The following is an 18,763-nucleotide window of genomic DNA, read 5'->3' as shown; positions in this document are numbered from 1 at the left end:
CCTGAGTGATCTTTATTATGGCTCTTCAGTATTTGAATTGTTTTTTTCTGGCTGCTTGTAATATTTTTTCCTTAGTCTGATAGTTCTGAAATTTAGTCACAATATTCCTTGAGTTTATTATCCCTAAAATAAACACCTTTCAGAAGGTGTTTGATGAATTCTTTCAATGCCTATTTTACTTTCTGATTCTATTATCTGGGTAGTTCTCTTTGATAATTTCCTGTATAATAATATCTAGGCTCTTTTTTTATCTTAATTTTCAGGAAGTCCAATAATCCTCAAATTATTTTTCCTAGATCTATTTTCCAGATCTATTGTTTTTCCAAGTAGATATTTATCTTTTTTCTTTTCTTTCTTTCTTTTTTTTAAATTTTGCTTGAATGATTCTTGATGTCTCTTTTTTACTTCTTTTTGTCTATGTCCATTTGAGTTTTTAAATGAATTCTTTTGCTCTATGGAATTTTTTTCCATTTCACTAATTTTTTTTACTGAGTTATTTTCTTTTTCCATTTCTTAAATCCTACTTTCTTGGGAGAACTTTATCATTTCCTTTTTTTTTTTTTTAACAGTATAACTTAGATATAATATATGTGTGTAAATCCAATTTTCTTGTTGCACATTAAGTATTGGATTCCAAAGGTATAAGTTACCTGGGTAGATAGACAGTAGTGCTAATATTTTACATTCAATTCCCAGTGTTCCTTCTCTGGGTGTAGTTGTTTCTGTCCATCACTGATCAGCTGGAAGTGAATTGGATCTTCTTTATGTTGAAGATATCCACTTCCATCAGAATACATCTTCATACAGTATTGTTGTTGAAGTGTATAGTGATCTTCTAGTTCTGCTCATTTCACTCAGCATCAATTCATGCAAATCTCTCCAAGCCTTTCTGAATTCATCCTGCTGGTCATTTCTTACAGAGCAATAATATTCCATAGCCTTCATATACCATAATTTACCCAACCATTCTCCAATTGATGGACATCCATTCATCTTCCAGTTTGTAGCCACTACGAAAAGGGCTGCCACAAACATTTTGGCACACACAAGTCCCTTTCCCCTCTTTAGTATTTCTTTGGGATATAAGCCCAGTAGTAGCCCTTCTGGATCAAAGGGTATGCACAGTTTGATAACGAGAACTTTATCACTTCCAATTCACTAATTCTGTTTCCCTTGAGTTCTTTATCTTTTCCAATTCACATTTCAGGAAGTTGTCTTCTTTTTCCACTTTATCAAATTTTTCTTTAAGTGAATTATATGCCTTTTCCGTACTCTCTTGCAGAGCTTTCTTTCCTTTCCCTCTTTTTCTTCTAGCTCTCTTTTAAGATCTTTTATAATTTCTTCTAGTTGAGCCTTGTGTTATGGGGATCAGATTAAATTCCCTTTTGGGGTTTTGTCTGGAGACTGTCTGCTATTAGTCTCCTCAGGATTGAAAACCTTCTCTCTTTCTCTACAGAAGCTATCTATGGTTAGTGTATGCTTGGCTTTTTTATTCATTTTTTTTTTAACAGCCCTTAGGCTGCTAAGAATGGCCGAGCTGTGGAAGTGTCCTGGGAAGAGCCCCCCACTGGAAGTGTGTCTGTCCTGGGAAGTACAGTTGTGCTATTTGAAGTTCTATTGCTCAGTGAAGAGTCCCCCCCCCCCCCAAATTCCCCTGTGGTGCAGATTTGTGGCTAGCCCAGGCAAAAGCCCCACTACAGATTGGGGCTACACTGCTGTGCTGTGGTTTGTGCTGAGTCACTTCCAGTGTTGGATAGGTGTAGTCAGGTCCTGTTAGATTCTGGTGTTTCTTGGAGTATACTCTACCTTTGACATTTGTGTTACTTCTCTGCTGATGTACTGCTTTGCAACCAAAGCAGAGCAGCCAACCTGTGGTAGAGTCCTCCCTGCAAATTCTCCACCCACAATGACCACCCCTGCCTGGGTCTGGTCAGGTTGCTAGCCTGCTCCCATCAATCAGGACAAACCATTTCTGGTTGTCTTCCAGATTATCTTTGGCTGGTAATTTGTTGTACTCCCAATAGCTGTGGATTTTACCAGTCAAGCACTATTTCTGAGGCTGAATTTGGTAATTAGTAGTGAGGGTAGAAGAGGAGCTTAAAATGACATGTGTGTCTTCTTTACCATCTTGCTTCTACCCCATACCTATTTTCTTAAAAGGGATTAATGAGACATCCCCATTTAAAATATAAACACACACATTCATATATGCATACATCTATGTCTATATATGCACATGACCACATATACCTATACATTCATACAGACATTTATATATTTAAACCTATATACATAAGAGCCAGAGATATACAGCAGCAAATGTTAAGATGAGAAGAAAATTTCACAAGTGTTAAAATCAAAGAGAATGACAGACTAATAGCCAGTAAGGCAAAAGATCTGAGTTTGAGGTCCAGTTATTTACTGTATTACCTTGTGCCAGGCATTAATCTATCTGATCCTGTTTTCCCATACACTATGCCTAATAAAAATAATCAGCATTCCTATATGGAACTTCAAATGTATTATTTTATTTGATCCTTACAAGAACCTGTGAGGAAATGCTACAGACATTATTGCTGTCATTATTGTTCTTTGGATGAGATCTACAGTTTGTTTGGCTTAGAGGGATAACTGAACGAAGCTTCTTTACCTTCCAAGATGAGCATGTGTTCTAAAATCACCAAGACACACTAAGATAACTTTCCTCAAGGGAAATCTTTCAAAGTCATAGTGACCCTCAATTTTGTGCACATTTTATTCAGGTTACTTTATTCAAAGCCTTAAATGATCAAATTTTAATTAAACCATACACAAGCCAAATGGAGGAAAGGAGGGAGAGAAAAAAAAATCACAAATTCACCATATCACAAGTTATTAAAGAAACAAAGATTTACTCAAACCTACATTAAAAATATATTTTTTAAAAATTACAAGCTGAACTATTTAAAACAACTCCCATTGCTAAAGATTACTTTTATTTTCCCCCTTCACTCCTTGTCTTCATGTAAATGCTATGGATTTACCCTGGTAATTTTTGAAAGTCTAATGATATTTAAACAGTGGGCTTCTCTCTAAATGAAATATTACTTCATTCAAAGTCTTACCCTATTATTTATCATGAAAAATTCTAAAAATAGGATATGGGAGCAAAACTGTTAAAAGCCCTGTCAAGCCAAGAAGCCTTCCAATGCAGGCACTGTATTGTTATTGTTACTGTGCATCATCTTAGAAATTCAGAAGGACTCAGTACTAGGACTTGCCTACTGGATGATGATATTTCTTTCTTTCCTTTCTTTCTCCTCTTCCTCTTCTTTCTTCCTCTTCTTCTTATCCCTTCTCCCCATCCTTCTTCTCTTCTTCCTTCTCTTCTCCTTTTCCTCCTCTTTCTTCTCCTTTTCCTTCTCCTTCTTCTCCTACCTGTTTATTTAATAGATTATGGAAATTACAAAAAGCAAAATCCATTTTGGTGGTAAAAAGAACTTTTAAACAATTATAACTGTTCTACCATTGAATGAGCTGTCACAGAGATCTCTCAGTTTTTCCTCATTAGTGGTTTTCAAGTAGATACTAGATTACCACCTATAGGGCATATAGTACAATTACTATATGGCATAATAATAATTACTGTATAGTATACTATTCTGGTTTCCATGGTCTAAATATCTGCTAAGGTTCTTTCTATATTTCAAATTTAATGATTCTATAAATATTTTGAAATATCTCAATGAATTTTGTTGAAAGTTTAAGATACATAAAAAAACAAATATTATAGACCCTGCTTTAATAAAATGTACCCTCTTAGTTGACCTCCAATTTTTTCTTCTTAATTGACTTTCAGAGATCTTAACTAGTTGTCCAGTAGACATCTTAAATTCAACATGTCCAAAATGGAATTTGTTCTCTTTCCCCTTATTCTGTTCCCTTCATTCCTAACTTTTCTGGTAGTATTAAAGATACCACTATCCTCTAAGATCCTACCTTTGTCATTCCTTCTACTAATTAAATTCGAGTGACTTTATATTGCCTCCAGAGTCAAATAAAAAAAAAATCCTCAGTTTGACATTAAAAGCCCTTTCTAATTTTTCCCCTTTCTACCTTTGAAGTCTTCTTATAGCTTACTTCCATAGAAATATTGTCTGTTCCATGTACAATATATTACAGCTTTCCACTCTTTTTTTCTTCCACTCCATTTTCTTTGACCATTTTCCCACGCCTGGAATTCTCTTCACATCTCTGGCAACTGGTTTCTCTGACTTCCTTTAAGTCCCAACTAAAACTCTATCTTCTACACAATATTTTTCCTAAGTCATCTAAATTCTAGTGCCTTCCTATTCTTAATTATTTCCTGTTTATAGTATACAACTTGTTTGTATATTTTTTTGTTTTTTGTTTTTTTAATTTGCTGCTGTGTCTTCTATTAAAATATAAGCTATTTAATGGAAGATAAAGTCTTTGGCTTTTTTTTTTTTTTCTTTTTGGTTTGTTCCCCTTAGTACAATGCTTGGCATAGAGGAGGCACTTAAAATATTTGTTGAAAAAAAAGTTTAATTGATTTTTTTTGCTATTCTTCTTCAGTTATGCCCAACTCTTTGTAACCCCATTTGGTATCTTCTGGATATTGGAATGATTTGCCATTTCCTTCTCCGTTATTGTTCAATCCATTAATTGAATGGCTTATTTCCATTAATTTGCATGTGTTGTGTTTGCAACAAGTACCAAGTCTAAAAGAAGATAAGCATAAAGGTGAAGTGGTAAAAGGAGAGTGTAGTATAGTCGAATTTACTGGAAAAAAATTTATATTCCCTTACCACCTACTCTCTCTTTTGATCATAAAAGTCTTCTCAAAGGATGGAATATTTGAGCATCATTTTGAAGAAAAAGACTGAGAGATAGGTAACTTGGCAGATGTGGAGAGTGGGAGGTTGTTCCCGTGTCAATAAGAAGTGTTATTTTTCACAGATTGTGAGGAGAGTGTGTGTGTTTAGGTATTAATATAGACTAGGAGAATCCTTGTGTTTTTCATATTCAAAGATCTGTTGAAGTCCTTTGCCTACCTCATTTGTACTTATTTTGAAATTGGGTCCAAGAATGCTACCTCAGTCACTTCTGTTTCTGTCTTCCTTATCAATCATGCCCTGCCATTAGGCACATGTTTTTTAATTTTCCTTTCTTCTTTACCAATATTTACATAATATACTGTTCAGTTTACACCATTATGCTGCGATTCTGTTAGAAATCTTTGTTAATCTTCTTAATTTTTTTTTTCAAAAATTGTTCTCTTGTTCTCTTTCTTTTGTTCTTTTTTCCCCCTCTCTTTCTTTCTTCTCCTTATCTTGCCTAGATTGGAGTGCAGTAGCCACTCATGTTCCTAACCTCACTGCTAATCATGAGAAAGCACTAAAAAACTTTTTTTCTAACCTGGTGTGATTCAAATCTCTTTAGGATTCTTAGGCAGGTTAACAAGCCTCAGTCCTTCACCTTCCAGGGACTGGTTAGTCAGGAATGGGAAAGGGATTCATAAAATTGATAGTGGATATCTATAAATCATAAATTGTAGTAACTACAAATACCAAGACACAATTTTTTTCATCCTATTCTTTAAAAAAAAAAGTTAATTAGAAGGTTAATAAACTTCAACAACAAATAATCTATTAAACTTAAAAAATAAGAAGCCAACTATTACATGGTACCTCCATTCCCCTACTTCCACCCAGCACTGAAAAAAAAAATAGACTTAAATTAATTCAAAAATTTTCATTCTGCACTCCCTTCCAGGACTGTCAGAAACTCTACCAATTTTTGTTTTGTTTCCTTTCTTCATATTTCATTTTTTATACTTTTATAATCAATGTATATGCATTACTTGTTTTCATTTCTTTTTGTCTCACTTGACAGAAATCCTTCCATATTTTCTTACGTCTTTCCTATTTATCATTTTTATGATGTCATCATATTCTATTACATTACTATATCATTATTTATTAAATCTCCAATAACTGAGCAGATAGATTGTTTCTAAATATTGTTATTAAAAATAAAATAACTATATTTTATCATAGACAGGACTTTCTCCCTTTTCATAATTTTTAGAGGATGAAATTCTAGCAATAAAATCATTATACAATCCATCCTTCAAGAGCTGAAGAAATTTCAATCTTATTCTGTCTTGGCTGCTAATAATTTTGAATTTTCCCCAGAGATCAAGTTCTTCTTTCAAGTACTATGCTCTTTTCTTCAGTTATCAATTCTTACCACCTAAGTAGAATGTAAACTTTTTAAAGGCAGGGCTTTTTACATTCTTACATTTTACATTTCTTTTTGCTCTGTCTCTCCAGTGTCTGACACATTGTAAATGTTTAATAATAAACAATCATTTATTTGAGTTGAATTTTCATACTTTCATGTCTTGTGGAAAATCAGTGGTCAGTTTATTGAAAACCAGTTATTCCCATTATCAAAAGTTATCTATCCTCAAAATTATACTAACTATGCAGAACATCCTTTGTTTATTAGAAATTAGAAATAGAAAACTAACAATCCTTTGGAAGTTGATTATATTCTTTCTTGGGCACATAATATTAAATTTATGTAACAACCCTAAGTAAATAGTAAAGCACCCTGAAGGAATAAGCCCCCTGAGTATGATCTTATTTTGAAATAGATCAAATACGCCTCCCCACTTATTTTCCTATAAAGCAACATGTTATATTAAAATCATTAAGAAATATTCAAACCAAAAGATGTAAAGAGTAAGATTCAAAGACTATCAAAGTCTATCCAAGTAACAATTTTATCCACTTTTTTTCATTGCAGATAGTTAAATTGAACTTCTAGGTACTAAAATGATCAAATGGAGCAAGTGTTTTATAAATGTCAATAGAAGATATTTCAAGTTGACCTCATCTCTAAATTGGTTCCATGACCTCCCTGCTGCTTTAGGAGAATAACTTGATGAAGTGAATATTTGACTTTTCATGTGTTTCTCCTTTGAGGGTTTTTATCACTTTGCTGTTGCTTCCTTTAATCAACATAGCTCATCACTCATGATACCCTCTTTCTGGCTCCTGTTTTCCCTCATTAGATTTGTTCCTTGTCTGTCCCTTTCTATTGTTGGTAGTTGTGGTCAGTCATTTCAGATGTATCTGAAATTTGGGATTGCTTCCAATTTGGGATTTTCTTAACAGAGACACTATAGTGGTTTGCCATTTCCTTCTGCAGATCATTTTACAGATAAGGAAGTGAAGCCAAAGTTAAATGACTTCTTCAATCTCACACAATTAATAACTTTCTAAAGCTGGATTTGAACTCATGGAGATGAGTACTCCTGACTTCAGGCCAGGTACTCTGTCCACTGTAACACTAAACTGCCCCATCTTGTTTCTAAACTACTTAGAATTAAAATTTCAAGGTGTTAATCTGATATTCTTAAATATGTTAAAGAACTTGCAGATAACATGTGGATTTTAATTAGTGCTTTCTTTAGACAGTGCTTGCAGGTATCTAAAAGGGATTTATCTTTCCAATTTTCATCTAGGCCCTCAAAAAACAGTTCTGAGAAGAGGGCAGTTAATATTAGTAGCTATTTTCTAAGATCAGTTCTGGAAAAGGTAAATTACTATTACAACAATAAAGTTGGTAACAGCTGCTTCAAGATTCATGGTCAAAGTGATTTTCTACTCTAGCATGAAATCAACCCAGTAAGATGCTTGTTACCTGATTTCTTTATGGAATGATTATGCCTCTGAAGTGTCACAGATTTTCATCCTCAGAAACTCATTCTCTCTCTTCAACTTCCTCTGTAAATCACACAACTGATTTTGGTCAAAAGCAATAAATTGCGACCTAGAGACAATGTCCTTTCCTTTGTTGTCTAACCTAGGGGAAATAATTCTAAACATCAAAATTTCAGACTCAATAAGAAAGGGACTGAGTCATGAACAATTGGTTAGGAGATATTTGGGAATAGAAAGCTACTTACAGTTAAAGCTGTGCCTGTGTAAAAGGGACCAAAAGAATAGCATTATATTGTGTCTCTAAATTATATTCTAATTAGAGGGGAAAGCAACATGGGAAGATCAATGGAATGGAACTGACAAAACCTTGAGTTCCATTCCTGATTCTTTTTCCTAGCATAATTATATGACCTTTGCCAAAGCATTTTATTCCCCAATATTCCATTTAACCCTTCAGAAAAGAGATAAGAATACATTTTTCCCATATATTGTGAGCATAAAGTGAAGTCAAGTAAGCAAAAGTACATTGTTTCTACAAAGTACTACATAAACATAAGGTATAGAGTAGTTGGCAAGTTATTGGGAAAGAAAGAAGAATTGGAATGGGAACTAGGAAACCAAAGCTCTCATCTTACTTATGTTGTGTACTAGTTGATGTACTTAATTGGCATAGTGGAGACAGCATAGACCTGGAGTTAGTAAAATCTGAGTTCAAATCCAGCTTCACATACTTACAAGCTGTGTGACTCAAGGCAAATCACTTACCCTCTCTTTGCTTAAATTTTCTCAACTGTAAAATAGGGATAATAATAGCACCCATTTCTCAGAGCTGTTAAGAGGATGAAATAAGATATCTGTAAAGCAACACAATTTCTTGCACACAATAAGTCCTTTACAAATGTTTATTCCCATATCCTCCCCAAATTGTGTGTCCTAGGTATGATGTGTAGCCTCCAAAAACATTAGTTTCTGTAGATATAGATCTAGGAAGTTAGTGTCTATGATCTATGTTGAGGAGGGAAAAAACAAAACAAAACAAAAAAAAAACCTTAGAATAGTAATTGGAGCACTTTGTCATAGGAAGATAACATGAAGGTTCTTAATTCAATTATTAATGTATTTAAATATTACTATTATAATTCCAATCAATTTAATAAATTGTGAAGTGCAATTTTTGCAAAATATTGGCTTCATGGACTTCTTGGGTAGTTTTTGAAATCTATGTACCTCTTCTCAGAATGATATTTTAAATTCATAAAATATAATGTATAAGATTATGAAGGAAACCAAAAGTTAATAGAGCTTCTGAAATAGATCTATCTATATCTATCTATCTATCTATCTATCTATCTATCTATCTATCTATCTATCTATCTATCCATCTCTATCTATCTATATTCTGTGGAATTTAGGCTAAAAATTGTTGTTCTAGATATAGTGGTCCTCAAACTTTTTAAATAGGGGGCCAGTTCACTGTCCCTCAGACTGTTGGAGGGCTAGACTACAGTAAAAACAAAACCTCACACTCTGTCTCCACCCCTCAGCCCATTTGCCATAACCTGGCAGGCTGCATAAACACCCTCAGAGGGCCGCATCTGGCCTGTGGGCCATAGTTTGAGAACCTTTGTTTTAGAAGGATCATGGAAGATTTTGTGTAAAAGGTACCCATCAGATCCTTGCTTTTGAGGATGTCAGGAATTATAAGAGGCAGAGGTAAAGAGAAAAAGCTTTCCAAACAGAAGGGACGCTTGTGCAAAGACAAAGAGATTTGAGGCTAGGTATTATTATATTAATATTACCATAAACTGTTGTCTGAGAGATAGGTGAAGGTGAATGATGTGTACTATTATTAAGGTAGAGATGGAGTTATATTACAGAAAGTTATAAAATTCAGAGCGAGGATTTTTTTTTAATTTAATCTAGAAGCAATAAGAGTGTGCTGAAAATGTTTCTGTATATAAGAAAGCTTTAAGATGTTTTTCCTAATATAGCAGTATTTAGGGTTATGTGTATTGAACTTTAGAAATATACTGGTAATAATTCTCCCAGCTAATTCATTATGCACATTTAAAATAAATGCAAAATAGATCAGGGTTGTCACATGGTTTGTGCAAGAATTCATGATAGCCTGAAATTATAGAATGAGCCAGAAAAGACTTAAAAACCATCTTGTCTAAAACATCCATTTTACAGGTAATGAAAGCAAAATCCAGATAAGTCAATATTTGCTAGCAATCAAGCTACCTACTATATTAGCTTCCAATTGAGTAGACCATCAGGGCAAAGCAAAGACTCATATTCAGTGCTTCTTCTACATTCAGAAAGATTAGGATTTGGCTTACATTCAAGCAGACAAAAATTATAAAAACATTTTGTATTACTCTAGTGCTTTATTGGGTACTGCATTGCTCAATGGAGACAGTAAAAAAGAATAGACAATTTTTTAAGCCCAACAATCAAGTTACCACTTGGGCCTGGGAAAATGTGATTTCTGGGTATGTGGCAGATTGTTTGATGGGGAAATGCAACACCTACTGGGCTAAAGGTTGGGATCATGATACTCTAAAAATACCCTGTTGCCTACCCATTTTATATTCACAGTAAAGAAAAGTTTCCATGAAAAGCAGCATCTTTTCTTGTAGTGGTGATTGATTGATTTTTAAAGCAACTCACAGTACTTAATCGGATGCTTTTATAATGGTACCACATAGATTTTTTTTAGAGTCATGATAGTTTTTAATGTCATACATTTCTACAGAAGAGGAAAGAGTGCCCATCTGTCTCCAGGTGTATAAAAACCAATAAGAAATTCTTGAAGGAAAAGTTGGTGGTCTAAAGACATTGGATCTGGTGAGTTCACAATCATCCCACAAGATCGGTTAAGTTCCTTGAGGCAAGAATAGAGAAGATGAGATGAATTTCTAAAAGTGACCCATTGAAACCCAACTGAATTCTAAACACAATTTATTGACAAAGAATCATGACTGTTACAGTACAAAAGCAATTATAGGACAAGATTAAATACTTCTAAATGATATCTATAGGAAAATGCTACAGAATTGTAATGATTATTTTAATTCCTCCCTTTGTTCAAAACTGAGTTGAAAAGATTAACTAATGCAAAATTTTCTTTTAATTGCAATACCACATAGATTTTTATGTGATTCCCATGAGATTCCTACATAAAGGGAGTTGTAATAATCTTCCTCTATGTTCAGGACAGTTCAGATAAATAGTAAATAAATGATAGATGGATGGATAGATAGAAATGTAAATGTAAGAGAGCTATGACAAGGGGCTGAAAAACTTGTCTGAGAAGCCCCAAATTTGCTTTAGCAAAATAGAGATTGAAAAACTATTTAAAGATAGAGTTGAAGATGTGCTAATCAGTCTGAGTAATAACAGTGCTCTAAAGTGCTGCTAAGAAACCTGAAGAGGAATGTGAGAGTAGGAAAGGATGGAAGTAAGAAAAGAAAGTAAGTAGAAGAGGACAGAGCTTCAGTAGATGACAACTTAATGGCAAAAGAGTAATAGATTGGTGATTTCAGTTGCTGGCTTGGAAAAGCATTGAGTTCTATGTAGATGAATAATATATCTATTGATAAATCTGTATCTTTTCAGTTATCATGAGGTTATACAGAATAACTGGCTTTCCTGGCTTCCTTTAAGTCCCAAATAAAACCCCATTTTCTAGAGGAAGCCTTTTCTAACTCCTCTCAGTCCTCTCATCCATTCAATTGTAAGTGACTTAAGGGCAAGGACTATTCTTCAGTATCTAACACACAGTCAGTGGTTAATAAATATTTACTGATTAGATAGGCTATTTATATAAAGATAACAGAATGCTAAAGACACAAGAAGGATGTCTATGAATAAGATTTATAGAGAGAAAGATTTGATGGGGAGGAAAGACATCAGATTATAGAGCAATGTACATAAGAGAAAATGAAAACTAGTTGTTGTTTTAAGATAGTATACAAGGGAAAAAACAAATTTACCACACATTATTCCTTTGAAAAATTTAGCAATAGCCTTTGAACCTGGGATGTATACCAATAAGCTTGTCCTAAACATATGACTTAAGTCTTAAATCTCCTGAGAGTTGCCTAAGTGTAAAGTATGCATACTGTACCAACAAAGAACTTTTCTAATAATAGCCTTACTATAAGTAATAGAAATTAGTAACAAGTCTTACAAACATTTAATAATAAAGGAAACCCAGGTTCAGAGAAATATAGTCACTGACTTATGATCACAGATATAACTAATTAAGTATTAGAGGCAGGATGCAGAACCAAGGCTCTTTCTACTGTACCATGCTGTCTCTTTCTTATTTCCTGACCTAAAATATATTTTTCTTGCCAGCCTGATTCAATGTCTAACAACCACCATTGTGGCCATTATTAAAACACTTTCTTCATATAGTTGTTGTTAAAATAGACTGATTTGCTTAAGAGAAGACCAAATAACCTCTGAGCTTCTTTTCAAATGGGATATTCCATAATTCTACCAGAGAACAATTTCTTGATCAGATTATCCAGCCATCACCACTTAGAAAATAAATTGTTGATAGAATATGACAATATTAAAATTCTGCCTACTGGTTTACCCCAAATCCTAAATTAATAATAAAATTGATAATAATAAAAATTAATAATATGGGACATTTTCTTATTCATTGAGAACACAAAACACGAAAGGGATAAATACAAACATGTATATGTGAGTACTCACATATACTCTCTCTCTCTTTCTCTCTCCCTCTCTCTCTGTAAATATATATATATATATATATATATATATATATATATATATATACATATACACACAAATAGATCTTTGGGAGTTTTCCAGCTCCACTTTATCTTTATGTTAGTTGATCTTATTAATGTTGTTCTTATCATTCTTTCATTCACTGAATTGTAAGATCAAAAGGGAAGTGATAACTTCTACTAATTCATAAATAAGATGGAGAGGATTTGAAAAAGAAGAGAAGCCATTTTTTTTATCCCTAGCAGAATGTATATTGCTTTCAATTCACATGAAGACAAAACAAAATCATAACATTCACATATTAGAATTGTTTCTAAAAGAATTTTTTCATCATTTTCCACACAGCATTAATGTTTCTAAGTATTTTATATAACAATCCAATGAAGATAAAACTAAGCAATTATGTAAATTATTACTAAATCTACTACATGTTTTTGATATAATGCCTTACAAAGGAATCATTCCAGTTCCTCTTATTATATCTCATTAATAGCCAGGTTCCCAACACTGACATATACTCATTTTTAGACTAATTAAGTTCCTTCAAAGAAGCAGGAACACAGCATGATGAAGGAAAGAGAACATTGCATGTCAAAAAAACATAAGATCTGGTCCTTGCTCTGTGTTTTACTAAGTGTGTGACTTTGTTCAAGTTAATTAACTTTTCTAAGCTTCAATTTCTAAACTTAACAAAAAAAAGCAGAAGAATAGCAGCTCTTCCCACCTTCCAAGGTAACTTTGAGGATCAAATGTAATAATTGATGTAAAAGAGCTTTGAAAATTGTAAAGCATACTAACAGTGTTATTCTTTGCGCCTCCGACTTCTCCTCTGTAAAATGAGATGTTTGGACTGGATAATCTCCAAGGTCCCTCTAGCATTAGAATTCTATGATTCTAAGTTTAATTACAGCTTATGCATTAATCCCCAAAGAAAATTTCCAAAAACAAAACCTTTTAGATTAAAGGTTAACACGTGATTCAGTCAAAGGAAGTTTATGGTGATTAAGTTTCAGTGGCTCAGCAAGATATCCAGCCCATGGATCATCTTTTAAGCACATTTCACTGTAGATGACAAATTTCAGATGAAAGTCAATTAAAACTGAATTATTATTACAACAGAATGCCAAGAATTATATAGAAGAAAGGTATTATGGACCTATTCAAGTAGAACTTAAAATTAATGGAAAGAATGCTACCATTATACTGCCTTATCTTTTATTACTGTCATCTTTTCATTTTTTCATTCTGTAAATCTCAAGATATCTAGGAAACTTTTCTCCTAGTATTTGTTCCACTATTTTTTTTTTCTGCTAAAGTTGTGAACAAGCTAACAGAGTGATTACAATGACCTTATAATTCAACTTCTCCAAGAGCTACCTTCATTTGATTTTTTTCTTCTATATAGTATCAGTGATTTGGATTGCTATTTCTTTACCTAGAACTATACTCATCTTCAGCATTTGAGCCAATAATCCATAAGACTCAAAGAAACTTCTCTGTTATTCTTATTTCCCATTAGCTTAAAATTTAAAGCCCTTAATCTGATTCCAACTCTATATCCCAATTTATCAATCATATAAGCCTTATTCCCCTTTCACATATTTCCATTGTAGTTGTACTTGCTTGTTAGATGTCTTTCCTCTGGCTTTACTCAAGTGCTTCCCCCTTTCTCTTTCTCAACTATAACTCAGTTTTCCTAGTTTTATTAAAAGGCCATAACAAACTTTACCCCCAACATAATGTATTTTCTGACTTCTACAAGTATGAGTACTTTCTCTCTTTTGAAATTACGTAGTATTAAGTTTACTTTTGAATGTTATATGCCCCTCTCCAATCTCCACGAAATAGAACATAAGGTAAGTCCTGTTTTGTTTTCATGTTTGAATTCTCAGCACCTATTATAATTTCTTATCAATAATGTGGTTAACTGAGTTGAATTGATGAATTGGCCATTTCCTATATTAAAATCTTTCCCTTTTATTTTATTTTTTTATATAGCACATGTTGGGAGGTGAGAGAAGAAGCAAGGATGGGGAAAGGGGGAAAATATCTGTCTATAGAAATTAAAATCTCTTTTTCATGATATCTATTCTTTCCCCCCCATTTTCCTACAGGTTTAAATGGTCAATTAGGCACCTGGATCCTTACCAGAGAAACCCAAAATGAATAATTCAACAAGCCCTAATTCCACCAATGAAATGGTTCTGGCAAGCCCATACAAAACAGTAGAAGTGATATTCATTGTACTGGTAGCAGGATCACTCAGTTTGGTCACCACCATTGGAAATATCTTGGTCATGGTCTCCATTAAAGTCAATCGCCACCTCCAGACTGTTAACAACTATTTTTTGTTCAGCTTGGCCTGTGCTGACCTTATCATAGGCGCCTTCTCCATGAACTTATACACTCTCTACACTGTGATTGGCTACTGGCCCTTGGGGCCTGTGGTGTGCGACCTTTGGCTAGCTTTGGACTATGTTGTCAGCAATGCCTCTGTTATGAACCTACTCATCATCAGCTTTGACAGATACTTTTGTGTCACCAAACCACTAACCTATCCTGTCAAGAGGACCACCAAAATGGCAGGCATGATGATTGCAGCTGCCTGGGTCCTCTCCTTCGTACTGTGGGCACCTGCCATTCTCTTCTGGCAGTTCATTGTAGGCGTAAGGACTGTGAAGGATGGAGAATGCTACATTCAATTTTTCTCCAATGCTGCTGTCACATTTGGCACAGCCATTGCCGCCTTCTACTTACCTGTGATCATCATGTCAGTCTTGTACTGGCACATATCCCGAGCCAGCAAGAGCAGGATCAAAAAGGACAAAAAAGAAGCTGTGCCAAATCAGGATCCAGTCTCTCCTAGTCTTGTCCAAGGTAGAATTGTGAAGCCAAACAACAACAACATCCCCACCAATGATGATGGGCTGGAGCATAACAAAATCCAGAACGGCAAAGCCACTAGAGATGCAGTGACCGAAAACTGTATTCAAGGCGAGGAGAAAGAGAGTTCCAATGATTCCACCTCTGTCAGTGCTATGGCTTCTAACATTAAAGAAGATGATATAACCAGAGAGGAAAATACAGTTTCCACCTCCCAGGGTCATTCCAAAGAAGAAAATTCCAAGCTGACATGCATCAAAATTGTCACCAAGACACAGAAAGGTGACTGCTGTGCTCCCACTAATACCACTGTAGAGATTGTTGGTCCTTCAGGACAGAGTGGGGATGATAAGCAAAATATTGTTGCCCGCAAGATTGTGAAGATGACTAAGCAGCCGGCAAAAAAGAAACCTCCTCCTTCCAGAGAAAAGAAAGTGACCAGGACTATCTTGGCTATCCTATTGGCTTTCATCGTCACCTGGACCCCATACAATGTCATGGTGCTTATAAATACCTTCTGTGCAACCTGTGTTCCCAATACAGTATGGACAATTGGCTACTGGCTATGTTACATCAACAGCACTATCAATCCTGCTTGCTATGCTCTGTGCAATGCCACCTTCAAGAAAACTTTCAAACATCTTCTCATGTGTAATTACAAGAACATAGGAGCCACAAGGTAAAAAGGATCGAAGATGAGAGAGGGAAACTAAGGCATTAGTCAAGAGGTTAGAGGAGGAAACTAATTCCCAATTTTTAAAACTATGCCATAGCACTTTACATGATTAGTATGAAATGTACAATCAAGGAAAGCAGTGAAGACATTCATAATAGGGCCTCTGCTTCCCACTTGCAGAATTGCATTTTAAAAAGTCTTTGCAATCCAAAAACAACGAGGAAAGGGAAGGAGCCAATGGAAGACATGGATTTAAGGCAATGTCCCCTGTTTCCTGACAGCATCACACAGAAGGGCTTTTGTGTCTATAGTTTTGTCTGTTACTATATAATAGCAATCAAATATCTTTTTAAATTTGATTTGGATTATTTGTTTCTGTGTGTTTGAAGATAATATACAATATATAATGACTTTTATTGGAAATTAGACACTGAATATATAAATAATATATTCATAAGTAGAAAGGAAAGACAATGGATAGTGACATCATATTGTACAGATGATCTTCAAAGCATCAAGCTGATGCAGGGGCTTTTTCAGGGTCTTATATGGAAAACTGATGTAAAATATGTGCATTTATCCATCCCAACATCTTTCACTTCTCCAAAAGGAAGCTAAAAAAGAAGGAAACCAAAGTCTGCTTTAAATTGCTGTGTCATCAGAGTACTGTGTTGCTTTATTCTCCCTTAGATTGTATCTCTATCCCAATAAAGAATGCCCCCACAAAATTTTCATTGAGCTTAGCTACACAAGCATGGGCATGAATATGGGGATTCCCTGCTACTTATTGTACCTTTTGGACTCTCTTGAGGTAAGAGTCAACAGAACTTTAATTTTTTTTTTAACTCTTATGTGTAATATCTATATTGAGCTGAATTTCATCTTGATTAGCTTCTAATAAAAAAAACCCACCTATATAAGGCAGGGATGGAGAATCAAAGCCATCTGCAAAATGAACAGTTTCATCAAATTAGTCACCAGGCAGTTTGGTTTGAAGTCCCAAAAAGAGACCAGATCATTTTAGAAATGAGGAAATAGATAGGAAAAATTGAGAATAGAGAAGACTATTTCCAATAGAAATAAACATCCTGTTCAGGATCTGCCTAACATGAGAAATCTTAATCTATAAAAAGATGACTTCTTGGTTTATGTCACTCATGAAGAAGATTCCATTTCTTCCTAAACTATATTAACATGGTAACCTGAAATCTCTCCTGGATCTAAACCAAGAATAAATCATTTCTAAAGTTCTTCTTATCTGTTAATGTCTGAGAGCACATTAAATAAAATTGAAATATCTATTCATTCAATGAAAACACAGAGTGAGATAGATATTTTGATACATCCTATAGAATTGAAAAAAAAAGACAAATTTCATTCTAGCCCCCTAAATATCATGCTAAACATGCACCAAATCTCCAATAACTTCTACATTGTTAGCCCAGTTACCCGATCTTCCTATTCAAACAATAACTATAATATTTGTATTGATAATATAGATTACAATCAAACTAAGGACAGGGTAAACTCAGAATTATTTAATAATTAAATGTAAGATGTATTTTCCTATTTTATCTTCTCACTATGCTCATAGTTTCTGACAGAAACAAAGTCACAGCAGAAGGTTTATTGAACAGTTTCTACACATAGGATCCCTCTCATTAAAATTGCTGGATGCTAATCCAAATATATTTATCTTTATGCTGACATTGTTAGTATACTATGACCTTAACCCCCAACTATTTCCTCACTTCATATATGATAGTTTTTCAAACCAAACTTTGTAAGGATAGACTTTTAAATTGCAGAGGAGTTTCTATTTTAAGATATACACATGTGCATATTATATATATGTAGTTGAATTTTGCTGAATTTCTTTGAGTTCATCAATGATAACCACAAGTCCTAATAGGATGATGGTGAATCATTTCTGTATAACAAAGGACACCCAGATGAAATACAAAGACTTACCTTTGAGACTCTTTTGACTATATACACAAATTGTTATTTTTTAACAACAACAAACAGCAATCTCATGGCTTGACCAAATTAAACTTTTCAAAGTAACTGCCTGTTTCATTGACATCAACTTTTTTTTCTTCTTGAAACTAAAAAAAAAAAAAAAAATCACTGTTTCATATGGGTAGTTGCAAACATTTACTTAGTGTAGTTTACATTATCATGATGTTTCAAAGTCAAACTTTAATTCTCTGCTTCAGTTTATTCAAGATATGTATGTATATGTAATATACATTTATATATTAATAACTTATTAAAATTTTAAAACACAAATGAACCAATAGATTGGCCTTTGTAATCAAATGAGAGCAACAACAACAACAACAACAACAAAAACCAGTTTGGTTGATTAACTAAAATGTGGGGAGTAGTTTTGCTTTCAAAAATTGTGCGTGCAAGATTCTGGATACCTATTAAATATGCTGACAACCCATGCTGAATTCAGATGCTTCTTGATCCTTCTGCAGTGTGGTTCAGGAGAAAGATTGCTGGATTGGCTAAAGGTTCCATTTAAAAACATTGTTACTTACTAATAAATACCTTTCATTTCTCTCACACTTTATTTACATTATCTCATTTGTATCTTTTTAAAACCCTTGATGTATGTATTATATTATTATTTTCTATATATATCTGAGGAAAGTGAGACTTAGAGATATTGACTCACACATCACTTGGC

The 18,763-nt window shown here is 33.9% G+C and overlaps 1 protein-coding gene across 2 annotated transcripts in view; it reads left to right on the top strand.

Moving 5' to 3' along the window:
- The window catches only part of CHRM2 (cholinergic receptor muscarinic 2), a 197,406-nt gene extending 179,256 nt beyond the window's left edge, over nt 1-18,150 (top strand). For both annotated transcript variants that reach the window (XM_074267831.1, XM_074267832.1), the window contains one exon: nt 14,621-18,150. In XM_074267831.1, the coding sequence (XP_074123932.1) occupies nt 14,669-16,072 (1,404 nt within the window). In that variant the 5' untranslated portion in view covers nt 14,621-14,668 and the 3' untranslated portion in view covers nt 16,073-18,150. The remainder of the gene's footprint in view (nt 1-14,620) is intronic.
- The last annotated feature ends 613 nt before the right edge of the window (nt 18,151-18,763 follow it).

This window comes from Sminthopsis crassicaudata, chromosome 5, assembly GCF_048593235.1.
Source record: "Sminthopsis crassicaudata isolate SCR6 chromosome 5, ASM4859323v1, whole genome shotgun sequence".
Taxonomy (NCBI): domain Eukaryota; kingdom Metazoa; phylum Chordata; class Mammalia; order Dasyuromorphia; family Dasyuridae; genus Sminthopsis; species Sminthopsis crassicaudata.
Note: the sequence above shows the minus strand (reverse complement) of the source record. Positions and strands in the feature narration are given on the sequence as shown.